Source organism: Felis catus, chromosome B4 (genome assembly GCF_018350175.1).
Source record: "Felis catus isolate Fca126 chromosome B4, F.catus_Fca126_mat1.0, whole genome shotgun sequence".
Classification (NCBI taxonomy): Eukaryota; Metazoa; Chordata; class Mammalia; order Carnivora; family Felidae; genus Felis; species Felis catus.
The window spans coordinates 123,940,412-123,965,332 of NC_058374.1; the positions used below are offsets into that span (position 1 = coordinate 123,940,412).

General features: G+C 44.0%; 1 protein-coding gene and 1 non-coding gene across 2 annotated transcripts in view; both read right to left on the reverse strand.

Moving 5' to 3' along the window:
• Positions 1-24,921, reverse strand: part of LOC101083779 (putative tetratricopeptide repeat protein 41) — a 77,174-nt gene that overhangs the window by 38,480 nt on the left and 13,773 nt on the right. Inside the window, 7 exon segments of the mRNA XM_045033176.1 lie at positions 1,777-2,218; positions 5,035-5,195; positions 14,234-14,470; positions 18,098-18,202; positions 18,205-18,261; positions 22,126-22,842; positions 22,845-23,133. Coding sequence (XP_044889111.1) covers positions 1,777-2,218; positions 5,035-5,195; positions 14,234-14,470; positions 18,098-18,202; positions 18,205-18,261; positions 22,126-22,842; positions 22,845-22,926 — 1,801 coding nt within the window. The 5' untranslated portion in view covers positions 22,927-23,133.
• TRNAG-CCC lies at positions 9,530-9,602 on the reverse strand. Its single transcript has one exon. It is a non-coding gene; the product is annotated as a tRNA-Gly (tRNA).

Sequence of the window (24,921 nt, forward strand, 5' to 3'; positions counted from 1 at the left end):
CCCAGGTTTACCAAGTTCTTCCTGTACCTGTGGCTGAGTGCCTTGGGCCTGAGGAGGGGTCAGTGGGCAGGAGGAGGAAAGTCAGCTGGAGAGAGGAGGGCCTGGGCTTTCCCACACAGTCCCAGACAAGCAGGAATATCCCTGGGCACAGCCATGGGCCACCTTGCCTGCGTGACTCTTCTCAGGGCACAGAGACCTTTCTTTCACCTCCTTGCAGGTGAGGGAGAGCACACTAAATTTGAAATTCATTTTATTTGGAGAAATGCAAAGTCTAGAGCAAAAAAAAAAAAAATGAGGCAAGACAATATGTGGTCACACCAACCAATGTGTCTTTCATTGCAAGTATTTTCTGCTTCTTTCCCCACCCCCACATCCCCCTTCCTGCTCCATTCCAAATTCATCAAACTTAAGAGAAGGTTATTATGGTAGAAACTCAAGTTTCGAAAGCCTTTTGAAGCTCCTAGCAGAGATAATGGCTTTGAGAACAAACTTTGCTTCTCAAAAGACTGTGGAATATCAAAAGACAAAAATGCCTGACCAACTCATGGAATATGTCTTCTAACCACAAACAACAGGCTCAGTTACAGGGTGAGCTAAAGAGGACTGAACCAAGCAAGGTGGAGGAGACAGTGGGAGAAGAGAGCAACAGAGTTGCTCAGGTGGGCCTGTGCTGTTCCCTGAACCCAAGCTGTGAGCAGGGACAGGGGACCTACTGGATGCACCTGGGGACCCAATAGTACAGACAGCCTGTGCTGTGCCTCCTCTCATTGGGAGCCTACAAGGCCGGTGCCTGTAGATCTTCTGATGCCCCCAGAACCAGAGAGCAGAAACCACTATGGGGACAGCTACAGAGCCAGATCTCTGAAGGTGCAGTGAGCAACCAACATTCTCTGTCGGGAATGTTGAGTACCCACAAGACTACGGGCTCCAGGAGAGTGCAGATGTTAGTGGAGGAGAGGGGCCTCCTCACATTAGAGTGAAGGAAAATGGCAGCAGATGGCAGCATAGATCGAACAACCCAAGAACAGATGGGAACACAGCCATCCTAGAGGATGCCAACATTGGAGGAAGTCAGTATCTGTGGACCATCTGGGGCCATGACCACCTCAGTGGAAGCCAGCAGGGACAGATGACAACCAAGGACATCCGGCACCAAGACCCTCAGATTTAAGCTCAACCCCAAAGAAACACACACAGGAAGGACACAAATCCTCTCTTGACTGAAAACACCCTGAATCGTACCAAAAAAAAAAAAAAAGCTGAATTGATGGATTTAACCTAGATGAACTGAATTAGGTTTCTGCCGTCACTTGAACTATAGGCTCAAAAGAGTTGAGTTATAGAAATAATAAAGGCCCATTTCTTAGATTCCTGAAAAATTGTCTAATATGGTTCCCTTTACAGTCAGCATAGAGCTCCCTAGACAGGGTTGTTGGATTTAGCAAATAAAAATGCAGAGTAACTAGTTAAATTTTAATTTTAGATAAACAAAAAATTAATTTTGGGTATAAGTATGTCCCATGCAATAATCTGGGATATACTTGTAATGAAATTATTTATTTGTAATTCAACTAATTTTTAGTATAAGTGTGTCCCATGCAATAATTGAGACATACTTTTACTAAAGGACTGTTCTTTGTCTGAAATTACAATTTAACTGGGCATCTTGTATTTTCTCTGACAACCCCATCCTTGGACCCTCCTCCTCTGAGTGGTCCACCATACATCTTTCTCCCTGTGGACTCTAGCAGGTTGTCAATACTGGCCAAGGCCTACCTTCTCCTAAAGCCACCGTGTCTGAATTTGCCTTTTTTGGTGTAAAAGTCCAGCTATAGTCCTCAATCCAGCATTTCAGAATCAATTCCCAGAGCTCCTGAACAGACACCACCTCCAAGTACTCCTTCAGACACTGATACTCATCTCGGTAGATTCTACATTCTCTGAGTTCATTCGCTAGGATCGTGAGTTTTAAAGGATTCGGGTTTGGTTTTTTCCTCAAAGTGGATTGGCTCTGTTGGAGGGGGTCTTTGTTGGGAATGGAGAGATGCTGTCTAAAGATGTTTAGTTTCACTTCTTTGTCTCCTATGCTAATGAACTCCACCGTCCTCACATCTGGGCGAGCACATAGCAACTTGTAGGACAGGCTGGAGGAGACAGTGCTCATGATGACTTTGCAATGAGGAGGCAGCGAGCATGGCAGCCAAGAAAAATCTTTTGCCTGGTGGAGAAAGTCAAAGATATTTGAAAACTTTAAAGACTTTAAACTACTTTACTGATGGTTTTTAAACTTAGAGCAGCTAGAATATAGTGAGTAGGTAGAGGGTTAAGGGCTGGGGTGAAGGTTATTAGTGATAAGGTGGATAGTAAGCAATATGGTGATGATACCAATTCACACTCTACAGAACTATATTCACTGACTTACCCATCTGTTATGAATTTGATAGTACAAAGGTGGCCTCTAAAAAGAGGTTTGTACGGGGCACCTGGGTGGCTCAGTCACTTAAGTGACTCTTGACTTCAGCTCAGATTACGAACTCACGGCTCATGGGATTGAATCCCACATCGGGCTCTGTGTTGACAGTGCAGAGCCTGCTTGGGATTCTCTCTCTCTCTCTCTCTCTCTCTCTCTCTCTCTCTCTCTGCCTCTCCCCTGCTCTCTCTCTCTCAAAATAAATAAACAGTTAAAATAAAAAATAAAAAAAGGTTCCTACAAGCAAGTAATCTGACAAATCTTAGGCTTCTAAAGAATGACCTATAGTGACGATCAAGGGAAATCTAAGAGTGTAAACTGAACCATTCAATTGAAAAACAGAACATTGTTTTATGATGAAGAATCTTGCTTTGTACAGCAATACTATCATAAATTAAATGGCTTTATTTGGGGATAAGATAGACACCTAATCAGATCTTTCTAGATTCCTTTAACAGCCTTTCCTACCCCTCTTTGACTAATAATCGCAAATATTATAATAATAATAATAACAACAGTAACTACCAAACAGTGAGTGCTTACTCTGAGCCAGGCACTGAGTTGAGTGTGTCTTCGGGTACTGTTAGGGATTTTTATTTTTATTTTTTTATTTTTTGATACTGTGACATTTCTCTGGGGCCTTAGAGATTCAGGAGAGACTGTTTTTCCCAAGGCAAGCTAAGTCCCGGGGGTGGTGGGCAGCTTGCCTGGAACATGCCTGTCATGTGCAGACCCACAGATCCAAGAACACACCCCCACCTACCTTCTTATCTGACTCGCATTCACCAAGCCAATATTTCCCTGCCCCACATCATCATCCTGGGGCTAGGACCAGACAACTAGGGACAGCTGTGCCACAAAGCCTGCTGAAATTACACAAACTAGCCAATCCTGAATGGCTTCCTCTACCTTTCCCACGGGAACCCCAATGAAGGCTTTGGCCTTGGCCTTCTCCTGGCTCCAGTCTTCTGCCTCCTGACCACCCTGATACTTCCCCTGGGGCCCCGAGTGGCATGGAGCATCTCCTTCTCTCAGGAAATGTAAGTAATCGCTTCCTTCAATGCCATTGGCATCTCCGTGCCATCACTCGGTCATCCTCCTATATATCAAAGCCCAGCACTTGTCACAGTTTGCAATCTTGTCCTTATTTGTGTAATAGCATCATTAACATCAGCCATCCCCTGTTAGAACGAAAGCTCCGTTTCTCTGCAGGGACCATGTCTGATTCTGCTTGTAGTGCTTTTGCTATAGTGAGTGGTCAAGAACTATTTGCTGAATGTGTGGTGGTTGCCATGCATTAAATTAAAAAGATTATAAAACAATATGGTGTGTAATTTCATTTACGTAAGTGTCAAGGAGTGTACATAGACATCCATAGAAGAAGGAAGGCTATACTCCAAAACGTTGAAGAGCGGTGAGACTGTGAGTATACCTAATTTTCTGTTTTCTTTTTCTTCATCATATTTTCTATCAGAAACATATATTACTTACCTAATTTATAATTACATGTGTTTTTAAGTTTTAGAGAAAATTCTTCACAAGGTTCCAGTGATCCAATATCAGGTCAAACAGAAGAAAAACTAAGGAGGGGCACCTGGGTGGCTCAGTCAGTTAAGCGCCCAACTTCGGCTCAGGTCATGATCTCATGGTTCATGAGTTTGAGCCCCGCGTTGGGCTCTGTGCTGACAGCTCAGAGCCTGGAGCTTGCTTCGGGTTCTCCCGCTCTCTCTGTCCTTCCCCCATTCACACTCTGTCTCCCTCTCCTTCAAAAATAATGGTTAAAAAAAAAAGATAAGAAAAACTAAGGATAGCAACCAATCGATGGGATTTGGTATGTGCATAATCAGTATAGATGAGGCAGGTCATAATATACAACATAAAGAAAATACTAGGAGTCCAATAAATGCCTGATCAATGTATAAAATGGGGGGGGGGGGTGTGGGCGGTGCAGAATTAGGCAGAAGTAAAGGTCATAGTTTCCAGAACCAGACTGTCCATGTCTGAATTCTGAGTCTAACACAAGCCACCTAACACCTCCATGCTCAGTCCCCTCTGTATAAACAGGGATGATGATCACAGTGTCTCTTTCATAGGGTTCTTCTGAGAATTAAATGCGTTAATATTTATAAAGTGCCTAGAAAGGTGCCTGACCTGTTGTAAGTGTCACAGAAGTACTTGTTCAATAAAACATATAGTAGTAGCTATAAACGATGCTGGCTATAGCTATAGATATGCAATGCAATGGAAAGGTGTTACAGGGGCGTCTGGGAGGCTCAGTCAGTTGGACATCTGACTTCGGCTCAAGTCATGATCTCGTGGTCATGAGTTCAAGCCCTGTGTCAGGCTCTGCACGGACAGCTCAGAGCCTGGAGCCTGCTTTCCTCCCTCTCTGTCTCTCTCCCTCTGCCCCTCCTCCGTGCTCATTCTCTCACTCTCTCTCTCTCTCTCAAAAATAAACATTGAAAACATTAAATAAAAAGAAAGATGTTACATACCTTCTAAATTATGGAGTTTTCTTTTTATAAAACAGTAATAAAATAGGTATTATTTTAAAAAGAGATTACCTTCTGTCCTAAAATCCCATAAATGCCAATCAATTCTTCAATTCCATCTAGGACAAGTATACATGGCTTTAAATTGATGGAAGCAATGAAAACCTCCACCAGAAGTGAAAAAACCAAGACATTTGAGCCTTCGTTAAGAACATCAGTTTCAAGCTGAGTACCTAGAGCATAGGAATTTGTTCAAATTAGGCAAAAATGTTTCCATCATTGCTAGAATATGTTAATGGGATGGGGAGGCGGAAGGGGTTGGGAACAATGAGTGCTATTCACAGCTGTACAGCTGACACATATAGGTATATGTGTGATTAGCAGCCTAAAAATATTCAACCCAAAAGGGATAATGATATTTACCACCAGATGTCTCCTATACATTTTCAGGATTTTATATAAAAAATATTTTGTATGATCCAAAGCATTACTCTCATCTTCCAAAATGCAAAAATAGTTCATGTTACAAAGAGCTGGATGGGAAGAAAGAGAAGCCAGTCTATGCAGTCTGCGAAGTTTATGCAGCTCTGTAACGTCAGGTGGCTGTTTAGGGGCCACGGCTACCACCTGGGTGGTCCAGCAGGGGCACACACGCATCATCCCCCACCACTGCCTGGTCTCTTCAGTTCTCGCCCACATCAAATCTGACATAACCAATCCTAAATTACTCTATCTGCAATATTGGACCCCAGACCTTCGAATCTGTAAATTACCAGGGAAAATCAGGCTATAAACCAGCAAAGGGCAAAGGATGTAATTTGAGAGGACTAACTTGCAAACTCTGATTGTGTGACATAGCAGAGAGCAACCCAAAATTGTAATCAACTGCTTAATACTTTAAGAGCATTTTACTACATACAACTTTGGTCTATGCTTTTATTTTTCAAAGGCCATGTTTCCCATAGAAATTTAGGCACATTAGAATCTAGAAAATCAAGTTATGCAAAGAAGCTTTTAATGGATTTACATCTCTCAGGTGCATTAAGATTCTGTTAGAAGCATATTGAATAACTATGTTTAACAATACTTATTGGTTGCCTGTTACGTGTTAAGGTTCTGTGCTCAATGCTAAAAGGAGATAAAAATGATCTGTAAATAAAGTCAAGCAGTTGAGGGAAGTGAAAATGGGTTCAGTACACACAAAAAAAACACATTTCAAGGCAGAATACGAGTCTGAAGAGTACTGGAGTGTGATGCAGAACCATCACAATGAAGACAAGCTTCATGCAGAAGACATGTGAGACGAGCTTCGGGGAATGCACAGGTAGAGATGAGGGTAAAGGGATATCAAGCAAGACAAAGCAAAGGTAAAGGTCTGGAGGTAGGAAAACACATGAGCATTCAAAAACACAGGAAGCTGATTAGAGCAGTGGAACTCAACAGGGGTGCTCTAGGAATTCGAGATGTCCTAGAACACAGGACAGTCACACACAATGCAGCTGTGTCCTGGGGTCTACCTGCTTTCACATGTTCTGCCAGACAGTCACTTGGGTGGGGGGGGGGGGGGGGGGGGGGTAACCTTACTAATGACCTCACCTAGAAACCAACTCCATTTTCATGTAAATGCAAAGTAATTTTTGCACAGATTCAAAACACATTGAATTTCCTAGGAATACAACTACCATAGAAAGTGATGGAAGATTATATGTTGTTTCGTCTGAAATGATACCAAGATTTCAGAAAATCACGACCCTGATGGGAACACTGCTCATGATGTTGGAGCCTTGACTACAACACATCCATGGATGTCTGCACTAGCAGCTTTCGAAAGCATGGTCATTTTCCATGACCTGCCTACTCCACTGTGGCTTCTACTGGAATCATGTCTGAGCATTTACATATTGGAATGCATATTATTTTGCAATAAATTACCTTTCTCTTTTACATTATACTAGAGGGTTACATTGGGTTTTTTTATTGAGGTATAAATCACAAATGATACTACATTAGTTTCAGGCGTACAAAATGATCACCACTGTAAGTCTAGTTACCATCTATCACTGCACGGATACAAAAACACTTTTTTTCTTGTGACCAGAACTTTTAAGATGTACTCTGACAGGGGTGCCTAAGTGGCTCAGTTGGTTAAGCTTCCAACTTCAGCTTAGGTCATGATCTGGTGGTTTGTGAGTTCTAGCTCTACAGGGGGCTCTGTACTGACAGTGTGGAACCTGCTTTGCATTCTGTCTCCCTCGCTTTCTGCCCCTCCCCCACTTGCATGCACTCTCTCTCACTCTCTCTCTCTCAAAAATAAACATTCAAAAAAACATGTAATTTTAGCCACTTTCAAAATATGCAAAACAGTATTATTAACTTAGTCACCATGCTATATACATGGCAGCCCCAGGACTTACTTATTTTATAAATGGATATATTGATTTTTAAAGATATTTTAGTATCAGAAAATGACTAAAAAATCAATGACTTGAAGATTGTATATGAATGCAGGACATAAAGGAGAAGAAAGAATCAAAACAAGATAGTCTGAGCTTGGATCACACAATTAAAAGTATTTTTCAAGAACAGGAAGAGAACAATCTTGGTGCTTCATCCTTGGAGGGTTTTATCCCCTCCCCCCCCCCCAAAAAAAATCTTTAAAGTATTGAGATTTCAGACCTTGACTAAGTGAATTTTAGAGAAGGAGGGGTTCTGGAGATCATGTCGTCTAGTCCAAACCCTCATCTTGTAAGTGAGGAAACAGGCCCAGCAAGGTGAAAAGGCTTGAACACAGGTCATCGGGAGCTTTACAAACACTGATTTTGCTAATAGTTTTCCTGCCAGCAACGCATCCTCACTCAACGGTTGCTCCATCTGCGTTTCCAAGCCGCACAGGTCACCGCTGGTGGATTCCGTTCACCAGCAGCCACATGCGGGAGGCACGGACTGTTTACCTTTTGCGTGAAGCTGGTACGGAGGCTATGTGACAAAACGGAGGTGAATGAACCTCAGAAAATACACGCAGCCTGACAATCATAAAACATAATATCACTCATAATAATCAGCAGAAAAATAATCCCAGGCAAAAAAAAAAAAGGAAAAAAAACCTCAAGGAAGATACAGATCTATATCTAAGTATGCAAAGGAAAGCATCGTTTCAGTGTTTTTAAAATCCTATTTGGGGTGATTAGAATTATTTTTCCTCAAAATAATATTGAAGATAGGCAGAATTACTAGTATTGGAAAATGATCCTAAACCTATCTCTTTATTCTGTTAGAACCAAACTGTCTCTCCTGGATGACAATGGCCTATTGTCTAATTTAAATTTTTTTAATGTTTTATTTATTAAAAAAAAATTTTTTTTAACATTTATTTATTTTTGAGACAGAGAGAGACAGAGCATGAACAGGGGAGGGGCAGAGAGAGAGGGAGACACAGAATCTGAAACAGGCTCCAGGCTCTGAGCTGTCAGCACAGAGCCCGACGCGGGGCTCGAATTCACGGACCGTGAGATCGTGACCTGAGCCAAAGTCGGACACTTAACCGACCAAGCCACCCAGGTGCCCCTTTTTATTTATTTTTGAGACAGACAGAGACAGAGTATGAGAGGGAGATGGGCAGAGAGAGACAGAGACACAGAATCTGAAGCAGACTCCAGGCTCTGAGCTGTCATAGAGCCCGATGCAGGGCTCGAACTCATGAACCACAAGATCATGACTTGAGCCGAAGTCAGTTGTTTAATCGACTGGGCCACTCAGGCGCCACCTTTTTCTTTTTTTTTCAATGTTTTATTTATTTTTGAGAGAGCCTATTGCCTAATTTAAATAGTAACAACTCAAGTTTTTATTTATTTTATTTTTTAACGTTTATTTATTTTTGAGACAGAGAGAGACAGAGCATGAATGGGGGAGGGGCAGAGAGAGAGAGAGGGAGACACAGAATCGGAAACAGGCTCCAGGCTCTGAGCTGTCAGCACAGAGCCGGACGCGGGGCTCCAACTCACAGACCGCAAGATCACGACCTGAGCCAAAGTCAGACGCTTAACTGACTGAGCCACCCAGGCGCCCCAACAGCTCAAGTTTTTAAACACCCAGTCACAAAAGGTAAATTCATGGGGAGAGAAAAACAGCCAATTGGTACAATTTCAAAATACTTTGTAACAAAATGACAGAGATTAACTGATTTTTTCACTTTTTGGCAGTGTTATCTCTTATCATTCAATAAAGATTTATTGAGAACCTTCTGTGTCGGTCAGGCTCTGTGTCAGGCACTGAGTGTGAGAATGGCCAATAAAACAGACATGGTTTCCTGCACTCCCAGGACTATAACGGGATACGGTAAAACATACAATGTCAGGACCACGTGTAAGTTGTGGCTGACCAGGATGGCAAGCTCACAGTGTTTGCAGGGACACACCCACATAAACTAGAGTACAATGGCACTGGGGCTACCCTTGCCACTTGCTCAAAGTTGGAGATGAAGGAGAGAGGCAGCCATCAGGCCCTCTTATTGAGAGAGTGCTCTTTTTTTTTTTTTTTTTTTAAAGATTTTGCTTTTAAGTAATCTCTACACCCAATGTGGGGCTCGAACCCACAACCTCGAGATTGGGAGTCTCATGCTCTACCAACTGAGATAGCCAGGTGCCCCCCGAGGGTGCTTTTTAAATAGGACCTTGTGATGCCTCAGTGGCTCAAGTCGGTTAAGCAACGGATTTTGGCTCAGGTCATGATCTCACAGTTTATGAGTTCAAGCCCCACATCGGGTTCTCTGCTGTCAGGGCAGAGCCTGCTTCAGATCCTTTGGGTCCCTCTCTCTCTGCCCCACCCCAGTTCACTCTCTCTCTCAAAAATAAATAAACATTAAAAAAAAAAAAAGTTTAAATAGGGCTTTAAGGGACGAGAGGATTTCACCGACCTGAGAAGAGGAGGGGCATTCCAGTAGATGGGAATGGAAGTGGACAGACAAGGAGAGACGGAAATGACCGGCTGCTCCAGGCTGCACCACACCTGTGGCACCAAGAGCAAGAGCCCCTGGAGAAGTCACCCAGGCCCAGGCACAAGGCTTGGCGAACCCTGCCAAGGAGTCCTGCTGGTATTGAGGGCAGACTCCCCGGTAAGTGATGCGAGGAGAGGGCCCTGAGGAGCAAAATGTCCCTGTTTGTTCAAGGAGGCAAGACCGGGCAGTAATGAGGACAAGGGGCCCTGAGCTCAGCAAAGACCTGAGTCTGAACCCTTGTTCTGCCCACACACAGCTGTGTGAGCCAGCCTTTGTGAGCCCCGCTCTTTATCTGGGACGAGAATGCTGGATGCTAGGAGCATTAACTAAGATGCTGAGAAAGCCCTTAGCACAGAACCGGGCACTCAGAACGCCAATTCAGTAAATGGAACTCATTGTTATTCGGGCCGCCACCAGGGGAGGGGGGTGACAGGGGGAAGAAACAGGGAAATAAGAAAATCAGTGGCTCTCCTCGACCTTCCGCGAGGCATGTCACATTAGGAACATCAGTGGCCTGCAAGGCAGGCGAGGGGCACGGGCCCGGGGAGAGCTGGCTCCGAGCAGTTCTGTCTGCAAGCTCCCTCTATCTAGGCAAGCAGGGGTGAGGACAGAGGAGCAGAAATGTGAGCTTCACACAGGGGCCTTTTGTCGGCCCACTGGGGAGGGCCGGGCGCCTGCAGGAGCTGGAGCTGCTCACGGCTGAGGCCACCACAGGGAGACGCCGCAGAGGAGCTGACCTCTCGGCCAGCTGCGTTCTCAGTGGCAGCTCTTCCTCTTCTGCCCACACCCACCTCACCCGGGTGAAACCCAGCTTCCTGGCTCAGGCGGCCAAGCTGAGCGCGAGCACACGCTAGGCGGTACACGGTGCTCCCCCTCAAGTTCCTCCCCCCACCCCCGCTGCGGCTACAAACTCTCCTGCATTGTGCTACCTCCTCCCTTAGTCTAATGAATAAGTTTCTTGTTTCCCTTAGCAGCCCCCACCGCGCTCCCTGCCTCTTTCTCTAGCTCAGTGAGGAATCACCATCATCATCATCACCACCATCATCATCATCGCTGCAACAATGATAATACTAACGACAACTGAGTGCCCGGTACTCTTCTAAATTCTCTACCTGTAATCCCCTGGGTAGGTACTGTGAATCCCACCCCCCATTTCACAGATGAGAAACGGGGGCCCACACTGCGTAAGTAAACTGCCCAAGAGCACACGGCTAGTAAGCAGCAGAGCCACGATGGAAAATGCAGGCGGGCCAAGTCCAGAGCCACAGCCTTTCCCCTCTGCCTCCCACTGCTAATGAGGCGGGCTGTTCTCTCCGGGACAGAAGGTGTCTCCTGAGGGTCAGGTACTCATAGGCTGTTCCTGAATGCAGTCTGCTTTGTCAACCTCAAGATCTGCTCGTTTTTAAAGATAGCAGCTGATGGGGCACCTGGGTGGCTCAGCTGGTTAAGCATCCAACTCTTGATTTTGGCTCCTGTCATGATCTCACGGTTCGTGAGTTCGAGCCCTGCACGGGGCTCTCTGCCATCAGGGCGGAGCCCGCTTCTGTCTCCCACTCTCTCTGCCCCTCCCCCACTCACATCTTTCTCTCTCAAAAATAAACATTAAAAAAAAAGCCATGCTTTTTGAATACAGATGGCAGCTGTTTTTGTTACGAGCTTTCAGCACCTTGAAACACACTCATTAAACTAACAGTTCCCTTTGGGAATAAAATCCTAATGGCATGCTCAGTGGGGCTTATCTCATCAGCCTGGCTGGTCGGAACACCCTTGGGATGTGGCTGAGTAGGATCAGTTGTTGTCGTGTAGAACCAGTCACACCTGCTGCTGCTGATTTTGGTTTTACCCACTTTACAACGAGAAATGCAATGTCAGAGAACTCACGCCCACATGTTCGCCCTATTTACTCATACCCACCACACACACAGAAAGGCACTCAAATACCTGTCCCATCATACAGAGATAATACACGTCCATCAAAACCCATTTTGCGTCCCACATACCCAGGCGAAACCCAAATGTGCACTTGTGTACAAGCCCCAGGTGAGAAGGGATGAGTTCCCAAAAGCAGGCAGAGTCAGACATGCAAACATATGGCAGACACCTAACGACATAATAGCTGATATTTATCGGCGCTTCCTATACGCCAAGAGCTGAGCTAAGTGTCTTTGTTTTTCCTACTTTATCTTAGTCAATCCTCTCAACTACCTATAAGACATTTTTTTAATCCTCTGCATTTTACAAATGGGAAACCGGAGCTACATAGAGTTAAAATAACTCGCAGAAGGTCAGACAGCTAATAAGTAGCCATCGAGGTCAACTGCTCCTAGAACGGAGGCAGATCCCACATGATTGTTATCATTCCCCATGTACACCTTGTATCTCAAATGTCTTTCATCGAAGCAAAACTCTTGATTCCCCCCAACACCTGCTGCTCCCACGCCACCGATAATGTTCCATCTCAGCAAACAGCGCTCACTGTCTAGCTTCCCAAAGCTGTCCTCAACTCCTCCTGTCCTGCAAAACCCACATTCAACTCCTCAGCAAACCCTCAATCTATCTAAAGCCCTCTTCCTCCTCTGCTCCCGTCATCCCTTGCTTGAACCATTGCAAAAGCCTCTAACAAGTGTCCCTGCCTCCATACTTGCTCCTCCACATCCATTTTCCCTACATCAGACAGATTTTAATCTTTTCAAAATATCAATCAAATCATATCCCTCCCCTGCTTAAGATTTCCCACTGGTCACCCCACTGTACTCAACAGAATCTGAACCCAACATTCTGTCCAACAAAGCCCAACCCTGAAATGGCCCCGTCTTCACCTCCGGCTCCATCTGATAGGAGTCCCCCTCCTGCCCACCATGGCCCGGCCACACTGGCCTGCTTGCCCTCTCTAACTCCACTTCGCTTCTGGCGTAGGACCTGTGTTACCTTAACTACTCTCTCGCCTGGAACGTTCTTTCTTCTAATCTCCACATGGCCAGCTCCTCCTCATCCGTGAGGTCTCTACAGGGTATAGATGGCTACCTGTCCTGCAAAAGTCCATGTCCCCCTTCCAGAGCGTGGGGTTAGCGTTCTGTCCCCACTTGACTCCCAGTGCAGCCATGTGGGCCCAGGGTGGCCAAGTGTTTGCCAAAAGAATGGCAGTGGGATTGATGTGGATCGCTGCCAGGCCAAGGCTTCAAAGGGACAGGTGCACCTTTTCCACCCTTTTTCCCCTTCCTCTAGCCAAAGGCAGAGGACTCTGAGGTCCTAAGGGATGACACAGCCTCAAGATGGAAAAGGCCTGTGTCCCCAAATCACCACATGGAGGAAAGTCACTTGTTGCCTAACTAGGAACCCCTGACTGGACTGCTCCATAATCAGAAATAAACTTCATTCGAGAAGCCACTGAAATGGGACTTACTCGTCACAGCTGCTAGAGATACTCTAACACAGAGACAGTCCCTGACCACTCAGCCTAACTAGCAACCTGTCACCTTATCACATCACGCTCATGGCATTTATCATTATATGTTTCCTGTTTATCGGTTATCTGCCTTTCTCAACTGTAACGTGGTATCTATGGGAGCCGTGACCCTATTTGCCTGATGCGTACATCCCCAGAACCCAGAGAAGTGCCTGACACAGATCAGGTGATCAATAAATATTCAGGAATGAGGGAATGAATGAGCAAGTGAGTGAATGAACCTGCTCGATAAATAGTTACTGAATCGAAGAGGAAGAGCAGTAGTTCAGAGGCATGTCCCACCTTGGAAGCCTTGCACTTGTTTCCCTTGATTGGAATGCTAGCCCTGAGATATCTGTGTGGCTCCCTCTTTCAGGTATGTATTCGAATGTCCCTTTTGCAGCAAGGCTTTCCCTGACCACACTTTTCAAGTCCTAACAGTTCACACACACACACACACACACACACACACACACACACACAGAGCCTCCCTTCTTGCTCTGTTTTCTTCTTCTTCTTCATAGAACTTATCAAACATTGAGTTGGTTAACTCTTCGTCTCCGCCACCCCAAGAACATAAAAAACATCATGAGGGTAAGGAACTGCCCAGAATAGTGCCCTAGCACATAAAGGTAGTCAATCCATTTTTGGTGAAAGAAGGAAGTAGGAAAGGAAGGAAACTTAATTCTGTGAGGGGAAGAGGTGGGCAGATTCTGCAGGTGAGACAACACGGGGTTTATGCTGGAACAAGAGGAGAACGGCCACACAAGCAGTAGACAGAATATCTGCCCTCCAACAAAAACTTCCTGAGGTTAAAAGCTTGACTCCATTACCATAGTTTTTGAACTGCAATTCTGTGATGAAGCAATGCATCACGGACATGATGTCACTGCTTTCACAGGTGGTGCCCACAAAATGAGGGATCACCAACATGCTCGGATATTTCTTTTTGAAATAATTCACCCAGTTGGCGATCAGAGTGGACTTCCCACAACCACGTTCTCCAGACAAGAGCAAAATAGACTTGTCAACTGGAAGAGGATTTATTCTGAAAAATAAAGGGGTAAAATGTAGTCAAGAATATTTACAAAGGAAGGGAGGGAGAAAAGATTGTTCTGCATCTCTCTCTAAGAGATAGGAAATTCTAGCTAGTCTCAACTTTAGCCTCAATGGGCTCTAAGTAAGTAATCTGCCCTCTGGGCTTTAGCTCTGCCCTGTGTAAAATTAGGACAGAGGAGAGATGGTAACCGTGGAAGGCCCTTCCAGCTACACAGACCCTAGGGTTGTCCAGTAAAAACCTGGGCTTACATCAAGGGCCCAACCTGCCCAAACGCCCAGGAGACCCTATCACACCAGCCCACTGTCCTTGTATCTGTGCTGCTTACATCCTCCCAGGGACACAGCCACCATCACCAAACTGATCGTCCACAGAACACCATATCAGGAGACAATACAAAATAGAAGCACTCATATGCCAAGGATCCCCATCGATCCTGACTACCATGACATTGCAAATGACCATGATTGTTAGTAACTCACTAAGAGGTAGTCTGCTCCTCTACCAGGGTGACTTGGCCTGTAGAACGGCAGAAAGAAGATTCCTCTGCACTGGCGTGGGCACAAGATAACTCATTGCTTAACTCCCGTAGTGAAGTACGTCCAGATATGCAGAGGATTCCCAGGTATCACCGGTGTCACTACATGCAGACTTCAATCCTATTCCTTACATGCCCGTGATTTCATAAATATGTGCCTAGTGATTTTTCACGGAGTTAAGTTCCAAGGAGGCAGTTACCAGGCTTCTCGTACTCACTGTTGGATAGCTTGTGGCTGGGACAGTACTAATCGCACGCTGCTGAATGAGTGAATGGCATAAAATAAGCCAGCCTGACATTCGGGTTCAGCAGAGCAAGAAGATCAGTGTGAAGAGCCATTAAAATAGAAACCTAAAGCAGGTTAGGATCATTAAATAGAAGTCACTCCCTAAGAATTCCATCACCATTATTATGAGTTAGGAGTCAATGTGTTATTGCTTTAATTATGTCTCCATGAAATGTGAATGGCAGAATCTGATTTTGTGTCCTATTTCCACCCTTGCCCTCTTTAGGTCTATCCTCAGCCAAGCAGCCACAGTGAGCTTGTCAAACTATGTCACATTATGTCATTTCTCTGTCCAAAAATGGTAAAAGCTCAAGTCCTTACGATGACCTGTGAGACCAGATAAGACCCTCCCCCTCCCCCCATCCATTACATGTCCACCCTCGTCCCCCCCCCACCCTCCCTACAGCCCTGACTTCCTTCCAGCCTCTGGCCTCCCTGCCATTCCTCCTGCCTCAGCACCTCTGTGTTTGCTGTTCCCTCTGTCTGGAATGCTTCTCCAATCCATATTTGCATAGCTTGCTTTCTCCCCTGTTTCCAGTAGTCAGCCCAATGCCACCTTCTACCAGACGGCCTATTCCCTTTCAAAATTTTATACTTCACTCCGCAGCACGAAAGACATCGAACCTATTACATATTTTCCATATTTATCATGTTTGTTACCTAGCTCCATAATCTAAGCTCCGTGGAGGCAGGGGTTTTTGTCTCTTTGTTCACTGCTGTATCCCGTGTCTAGAACACTCCTTGGCACTTAGCAGGTAAAACCAATGAAGGCAAAATACAAATAGAATACATCCACATAATTAGGCTAGGCTCTGAATAATTTCTTCTCAGTAACAAATGGAAAATGAAAACATTGCAAAGCAATCTGTGGCCATTGCTCTAGACGGTCAGTTACTAAGACAATGCCTGGAAACCTCAAAAGAACGCCCCTTTCCACTACCTACACATATAATTTGGGAACTTACAGTCCAAAGCATTGTTTCCAAATGGCAAAATCCTGTTTCCACACAGCTAATTTCGAAGGACTTATTTCATTGTTGTTTTTGTTTGGGCACAGTCAGACTTGTCACTGCAGTACAATTTATCAAATTTTTCATCTACTCTGAAACGCTTAAAGTTATAACCTGTGTGAGATACAACTCACGTACCAAAAACTCATCATTGTCCAGTGTATACTTCAGCGGCTTTCACTATATTCACATGGTTGTACGAATATCGCTACTAATTCCAGACCATTTTCAGCCCCCCACAAAGAACCTCCAGACCCTCTAGGGGCCATTTCCCGTTTCCCCTCTTCTTTCATCCTCTGGCTGCCACTAACCTACTTTCTGTCTCTATTGATTTGCCCATTCAAACCTAAGGGTTTTTTTTATTGGGGGAGGGAACAGAGAGAGGGGGACAAAGGATCTGAAGCGGGCTCTGCACTGGCTGACAGACTAGACTGACAGCAGAGAGCCCGATGCGGGGCTCGAACTCACAAACCCTGAGATCATGACTTGAGCCGAAGTCGCATGCTCAACAGACTGAGCCACCCAGGTGCCCCTCAAAGCTAAGATTTTTTAAACACGTGACCTATAGATCCAAACTCCTTTAAGTTTTAAAAGCCTTGACTGAGCTCCATGTCGTATTAACCAAATAACTTGTCTTCCTCTTGGCAGGAGTTCCCGGAACCACAAAAATGGTGGTAGCACTACACCTCGGTGAGCTGAAATGGTGGGTGCAGAGACGGGCAGAGGCGGTGGAAGGGGACGGTGGAGAGGGAGAGGTGGGGTGAGTGACCGAGCCATCCCAGCCATTGTGGGTTTATTTCAAACTACAAAACTGACAGAATAAATGCGATCTGTGGTAAGAAGTGGAGGCGGAGGATGGAGAAATAAAACTGTCTCGAGAATCTCCCTATTTCTACTGATGAGACAGAGAGGGACTCTGACTTCACGCCCCAGCCTCCTCATGCCTGTGGGGGGTGAACCCATGCCTCCCGTGTGGGGAAAGATATGGGGGTTTTAATGTGGACGACGCTGGACAAAACAATGAAGGAGTGCACACCAACTGGGTAAGAGAACTCAATTCTGTGCAAAAACACAAATAATAATGTGGCCCACAGTAGGCACTTAATAAGTCTTAGCTGAATGGGGCGCCTGGGTGACTCAGTCGGTTAAGCATCTGGCTTCGGCTCAGGTCACGATCTCGCAGTTCGTGAGTTCGAGCCCCGTGGCGGGCTCTGTGCTGACAGCTCAGAGCCTGGAGCCTGCTTCGGATTCTGTGTCTCCCCCTCTCTCTGCCCCTCCTGTGCTCATGCTCTGTCTCTCTCTGTCTCAAAAATAAATAAAAACATTTTTAAAAATTTAAAATAAGTCTTAGCTGAAAATCTTCATGGAATAATGAGCTGATGATGTATGTGGAAGCTCTTTGTAAAATACACGAGTCTATACAGATGCACTGTTCATATTTCCTAATCCAATTTCTTCTCCTTAAAGTCTTTCCATCGTTGTCAGGAATTACTTCCAGCAACTTAGATCTATGGGGGGAAAAGGAGGCAAGCTCTACCCTCCAGAGTTAAGAATCTTCTTGAGGAGACTGGAAGAAACTGAAATAGCCAGGAAAACTTTGCAAATGCAGAGTGATATCTGACAAGGAAATTCTAACCCAAGGGTGGCTTTTAGGAGGCCTCTCATGCAGGAAAGGGTGGGCATAGAAAAGGGGAGGAAGGGAGGATGGCCAAAATTTGAGGGATCATAGTCACTACAGTCAGGCTGTTTTGCTTAAGCCTAAGGAAAAGGCTTGAGATTTCTTGCCATCTTACCTGAGGACAGCATCTAACCCAGAGCCTGCTGCAGCACTGTTACGATCAGATCCCACATCCTGTAAGGCAAATCTTTCCAAGATTTCAAAGGTTCTGTTTGATTCCTTGGAAATAACACTTCTTTGCACTTCTCCACGAACTCTTCATGATAGAAACGTTCACAGTTGTGTTTGTAGTCTTTAGGGACAAAAAGATAAGTTTTAATGTCTTAGATTTGTTTCACATTTGCCATTACATGTGGTTATGATAAATGCCCAGGAAGATGTCTCCCCTTCTGCATCTGTATCACCTTCTGTCTATGTTGGTACCATGTTTCACAGCCCATCACATATTCTAGTGAAAGCAAACAATAGGCAAGCAATTTAATCTTCCTAAAGCTATTCATATATGGAATCCTATTAGGATTTCAAGTTATTTCATGACCTCAGAATAACAAGGGCAAAAAAATAAAAAATAAAAACTGTATTTGCAAGGCGCCTGGGTGGCTCAGTCAGTTAAGTGTCTGACTCTTGCTTTTCACTCAGGTCACGATCTCATGGTTCGTGAGATAGAGCCCTGAGTTGGGCTCTGCACTGACAGCATGGAGCCTGCTTGGGATTCTCTCTCTCTCTCTGCCTCTCTTTCTCTGCCCCTCCCCTCCCCGTGTATGCTCTCTCCCCTCAAAATAAATAAACTTAAAAAAAAAACAAAAACAAAAACTAGATTTGCTACATACATCCGCTCATCTTTTTAGATTGTTAACTAAGCATGAAGTTACCTAATTCAATCTTGTGGCAAACGTTTATATGTCTAACCATGGCAGGGGCTGGGAGAGCAGGGTGTATTTTTAGGACAAGATGCCCTGATCCAATGACAACCATGGGTAGAAGTGTAACTCTGCCATTGGGCAAGCCTGTTAAACTCTCCGGTAAAATAACAGGCAGGGCCAGACACTTGGATCTCTCAGAGATTCCTTCCAGTTTCAATTTACCGTAATTCTAAACTCACAGTTTAATTAAAGTCAAGGTGTTCTGGACTGCCAAAATGCCCTTCTGTCTCTGGAGACATTTAGATCCCCCAAAGTTTGTTTTTGCTTTTGTTTTAATGGAGGGAGACTGTTATGCAGGAAAATGAACACCAGGTAGGCTAACGTGGTAGGTTCTTACGTTGGACCTCCATACTTAACTGGGCTGCCCTTTGGTTCAGGTTAGAGCCAAACAGACCTGGAAATCCTACAGTCTGGCCAAAGTCAGCTTCAAATTTCAAGATCTTAGACAGAATTGGGAACGATCCCACAGTCTAATGGGTCTCTTGAGGTGAACTTGAACCTCACCCACTAATCTCAAGTATTTCCAAGGACCTCAGAAGTGTTTCTAAGAGTGAAGAGTATGAACCAAATAGCTCTATATTGTCTTATAATAACCACCAGCTTCCCAAGTGGCCTTTTGCTACCCACCACCCACTCCCATCAGATTTTGGAACTACCTGGGTGATTAAAGGGTATCAAAGATACAAAAGAAAAATAATGTAGCAATTCTTTCTAAAGCCTTTTTTAAAATAATTCATCCATTCTGTAACTTCTAATTCACACATTTAGTCCATATATCATACATTCAAAACTAAAGTCTAAAGCAAGCTAATTTTTCAGTAATAACTAAAACCAAAGGCAAAGGAGAATACTATGGAGACCCGACCTGTCTCTAACCCAAATACACAGACAGGCTTGATTCTTAAACACATTAGTAAATATTAATCTACATAATGCAGTTCAGGTTGAGATTAGTCACTAATAGTGATATAAAGAATACCACTATTAACCATATTTCAAGCTTTGGCCAAAAGCATAGATCCTTCCAGCACTCGTGTGTGGTTATTTGTTTTTATTAGTTTTATTTGCTCTGTGCCTAATATGCATTAGGCACTGTTTTTAGGTATTTTACACACATTATTACTCTCAAGGTGGCTAATGTTAACCCATTATACACAAGAAGAGACTAAGGCTTACCAATATTGCCATTTGCTCAAGGTCACACACAGCTAGGAACTAAAAAATCTGAGATCTGAGAACATGTCTGTCCTTAGACATTCTAAAACTCCAAGCTTGTAGTAAATATTCAGGATAGTTTTTGACACTCAACACGCATTCACCTACTCTAGTTTCAGTAACAGCCCCAGATTATCATTTGGTATCCCATCCTGTCCCAACTCTCCATTCATGTTATTCCAGTGGGTCTGACTCTACCTCCAGCTCCAAGGTGACATATGACCCAGGATTAGCCAATCAGAGCGTCACACTCTCTTGGCACCAGTGATTAAGTCAGATACAAGCATATGGTCTCAGGCTAATCAGGGACAGAAAGACTCAGTGATAGGACTCCGAACCATTTCTGCCGGACTTGAACTTAGAGCTGACCTTCCTTCCATGGTGGAGGAGCCGAGGAACTGAGGCAGCATCAGACAGCAGAGCCATGCTGAGAAATAATAAAACACCAGGGCTTGGTAACATCATTGGAGCCACTGGTTGAAGCCTGAGCTGAACCAGACCTAATCTTGGGCTTTAAACTTATAGAACCTAATAAATCCCTTTTTCGTTAAAGTCAGTTTGAGTCACCCGCAACCCAAAGAGTTATGACTGACACAGCATTCTTTTCTAGGACTCCAAAATGATTTGGCTTGTAGGCAGAGTTGATGGGCACGGGTGGGATTTCACCACCCCCTTCCTCCCCACCAACGCTGCATTTGAATGACTTTAGGTGAGTCAACTCTGTCCCTTCAGTTTACCACAAATCCACCTGCTCCCTACCATAAGGACTACGGCCTGCCTGGCCCCCCAAAAGCATTTGGGAATGTACCACCTGCCATCACGTTGCAAGCCGACATTAATTGGGCCTTTACAACAGTACTTCATAACCTTTTTTGGATCATTGGGTCATTGAACCTTCTGAGAATCTGATCAAAGACACAGGTCATCTCCATACCCCCAGCCCCTGCAAAACACACATATACGTGTAAACATTCTTTTTTTTTTTTTTAAATATAATTTTAAGGGCAGCACAGATCCCTCCCAAAGTCTGTCTAGGTGAAAGACCTCTGCCATTCTCTAATATTGCTCTTCCCCTTTTATTCTGTATGTGTCCATGAGTCACTACTTTCAAAAATAAATGTAATCACTTCATTTAGAGGCAGAATGGCAAGCTGTGCTTATCAAACTTTAATGGGTATGCAACTTACCTGGTCATCTTATTAAAAGGCAGACTCTTATTCAGTAGACCTGGAATGCATTTCTAACAAGCTCCTAGGTGATGCTCAGTGCCGGTCCATGGATTACTGAGTGGTAAGGTTGAAAGAAAATGAGGGGGGATTTCGGAGTCAAAACGCCCTGGGTTCAAATCCCAGAATGATCCCTCGTTAATGATGTGACATCAGGGAAGTCACTTAACTGCCATGCAGCAGCTTTCATTTGCTCATCTGTAAAACAGGATTTATAGTGCCTACCTTGCAGGGCTAAATCTTGAAGATTAAATGTGAAAACATACAAAAGGCACCCAAAAATTAATAAAAGCTCTCTTCCCTTTAAATAGGGGTTTCTCAGCCTTGACATTATTGACATTTCAGGTTGGAAAACACTTTCTTATGGGGGACTGTTGTGTCTGCTGTAAGATGTGTGGCAGTTTCCCTGACCTCCACCCATTAGGACACCAGGACCATCCCCTGGCTCTGATGCCAGAATGTCTTCAGATTTGGCCCAAGTGCCCCGCAGGGAACAACGAGCCCTGATCGAGACGCTCTGCTCCAGATCTACCACATTAACTGCCAAATATTTTAGGTCGTCTCAGAGCTCCTGAACTTCCTCAACAGTCTTCCATGACCCCTCATTTGCTCTTATTTTCCATTTCAAAAATCTCCAAATGGAGAAATGCATGTTACAGGAATATGGTAACGATTTTAAAGGTTTAAGGAATATATGTTCAGTCGTTTAAAGGTTCCTCTTACAAAGAAGACATAACAAAACATATTAGCCTCATGTTGATAATAGACTTAGCTCTCTCCGTAGTTACTAACCTATATTTCTGATCATTAAAGTGGCTGGGTAAAGTTGTTCTATCACAACTGACCAGTCCTTGAAAACCAGGTCCCCCAACTCGTGGAGATCTTTATGAAATCGGACATGGAGCCCTTTACTAATAATCTTGGTCTTAAGCTTTCCAATCCTTAATTCTTCCTCATCAGTCAGCAGAGAGACCGAGGACAGCCCCTCCTTTTCCTCATCTAAAGTCTTCAGCAGCATGGTTCCAGTCCTAAAGTAAAAATACTGAAATGGAGACTCATTCAGAAATGCTGCTTGGATGACCTCAAACTCCATCAAACTGTAGTTGGGATTCTCCAGGACCCAAGGATAACCATTTTTTGCAGCAACGTAGAGGTTCTGTTCTACCGTGGATAAACTGAACAAGTCAGTCACTCTGGAGAGCATTAGAGGCACATGGTCAGGGAGGAAGTCCCCGTACATCTGACCCAGCATGCAGAAGAAGAAAGGAAAACAGCTGTTGACATAGTCGAGACAGAGCTTCAGATACTGGGAGTGGAGGCAAGAATGCTGTCTGAACAGGTTGGAGGGTGAGGGTGGCGGGGCCTTCAACGCTGACCACCTCAGGTCCACGGCTTTGAAATACGTGCCCCGGGAATTGCAGAGTTCCTTAAGCTGAGGAAAGATGTAGTCGGCCAGAAAGTCTCTCTCCTCTTGAAAATCACTCAGAGTCGAGCAGATGTAAGGCTGAATGGTTTCTGGGGCTTTAAAACAAATTGGGCATACCTGTCTACATGTGCCTTCTGGCTCATTTCACTTTGCTCAGGGGATGACATCGTGTTTAAAATGTAACAATTATCCTGGCACAGTTGCCGACCTCCGCTGCTTCTAAGAATTCCTCCTAATTGTGTTTGCTACAAACACTCTGAAAACTTTTCCCCAAAGGGTTTCTTTCTTACTGGCATGCGACGATACTGACATGTGACGATGAGAGGTGCCAACCAATGGACAGATCAGAGTTGAAAATCCAGTTTAAGTTAGGACTGAAAAAGAAAAAAAAACAAGAACGTTCATTTTAGGATTAAAGGAAGTTCACATTTCCCCAGTTCTCCCCCAAAGCTTTTGCTGAAGAGCTGAGAGCCCGGAGGTGAGCAGGCCCTGGACACGAGGCCCCACCCACTGCCACTTCTGCCCCCTGTGAATTTGCAGATTATGCAAGGGGACTTCCTGAGAGGGTGAAAAGGAAGACAAATGCAGAAAATGAGCCTAATGCACCTAGGAGCAGACTTACTCAAGACCACTGACCAAGACCAGAAGCAAGAATGCAAATAGGTTATGAAGTTGAGGTCAGGACAAGAGGAAGAAATCAAAGTGTCACAAGGCCCAACACCAGTAGTGCACATGGCATCTGAGAGACAAGGAAGTCAGGATCAAAGACCTTGACAGAGTTTTGTGATTTTTTTTTTTTTTTTAATCTTAAGTTGAGCAGGCTCACATGAACTCCAACCACCTACGTGAGCTGGGAATTCAATTCCACTGAGCCAATGATAAAACACACGCCCTCCAACAACGATGTAGATATGCATGCACCCTGCTGAGAAGCAAAAAGTTAAATGAGCATTTTCTTAATGCAAACTCATTTCCATATGAAACTTTGCTTTTTGGGTTATGTTTTTTGCCTTCACCTGTGGAAAAACATCGTGTGATCATGTATAGGGCAATTTTTCATCAGGATCATCTGACAAGAATAATGCAGTACGTTTTTAAAAAGTGTTAACCCTTTTGCTTTTAATTGTTACAATAGCTCAATAATAGATAATATTGCCACCATACTTTACAGATGAAGAAACGGAAGTTCAAATAGGATAAGCATGTCCAAAGTCACTTGGCTAGTGCGTGGATAGCCAGGATCTAAACACAGGTTAGCCTGACTCCAGAACACATATATTATAGTGCCTCCATATTATAGAGATCATGAAATACCTTAAATCAATGGGTGGGAAATACCTATCCAATAAATGATATTGTAATAACAAGTGGCAATTTGAAAAGAAAAATTAATTTAAGCCATACTCTCACACTACTGTACCAAAAAAAAAAAAGTTATCCAAAATGACCGAATAGGCGTCATAAGTGCTTTATTAACAGACTTCTCTCTTGCCATGTAGGAGGCTAAAATTAAATTGTCAGCCCTTGCAAATATCCACCTTCTCCTAGGTCCGTGCAATCAGAGGTCATTTCTATTTTGGTCTCTACATGTCCCCAACACCTAGAATAATAATTGGTCCAGAGTGGGTGATAGGTAAATATTTGTCAAATGATAGAATTTAACATAATTTTCAAATTAAAAGAAAACATTATTGAATATTTGTCAAACCGGGAGAGGACTTCTAAAACTTACAAGCTATAGAAGAAATCACCAAAAAAATGGACAGATATAGTTACATTTTGAAAAGACATAAAAGGTAATCAATGGGCTGTAAAAAATATTTTCCACAAATAAATTTATCTTTACTCTAAAAAAAATACTGACATCCTAGTAGACATATAAGCAAAAGACACAAATAGATAAAAAGAAAAACAATGCAAGAATACATATAAACGCATATGCAACCTTGCTAGGATTTTTTTTTTTATGTTTAAAGCAATGATACAGATTTTTAAGTATAGGTATATAAACATTGGTGAAACTTTTATCTCACATATAGCTATGGAACTGTAAACTGGTAATTTCAGAAAGCGATTGGAAGGTATATTTAGAAGACAAGTGACAATATATTTCAAAATATATTAAAGCGTTTATAATGTTTGACTCAATGATTCCACTTTCT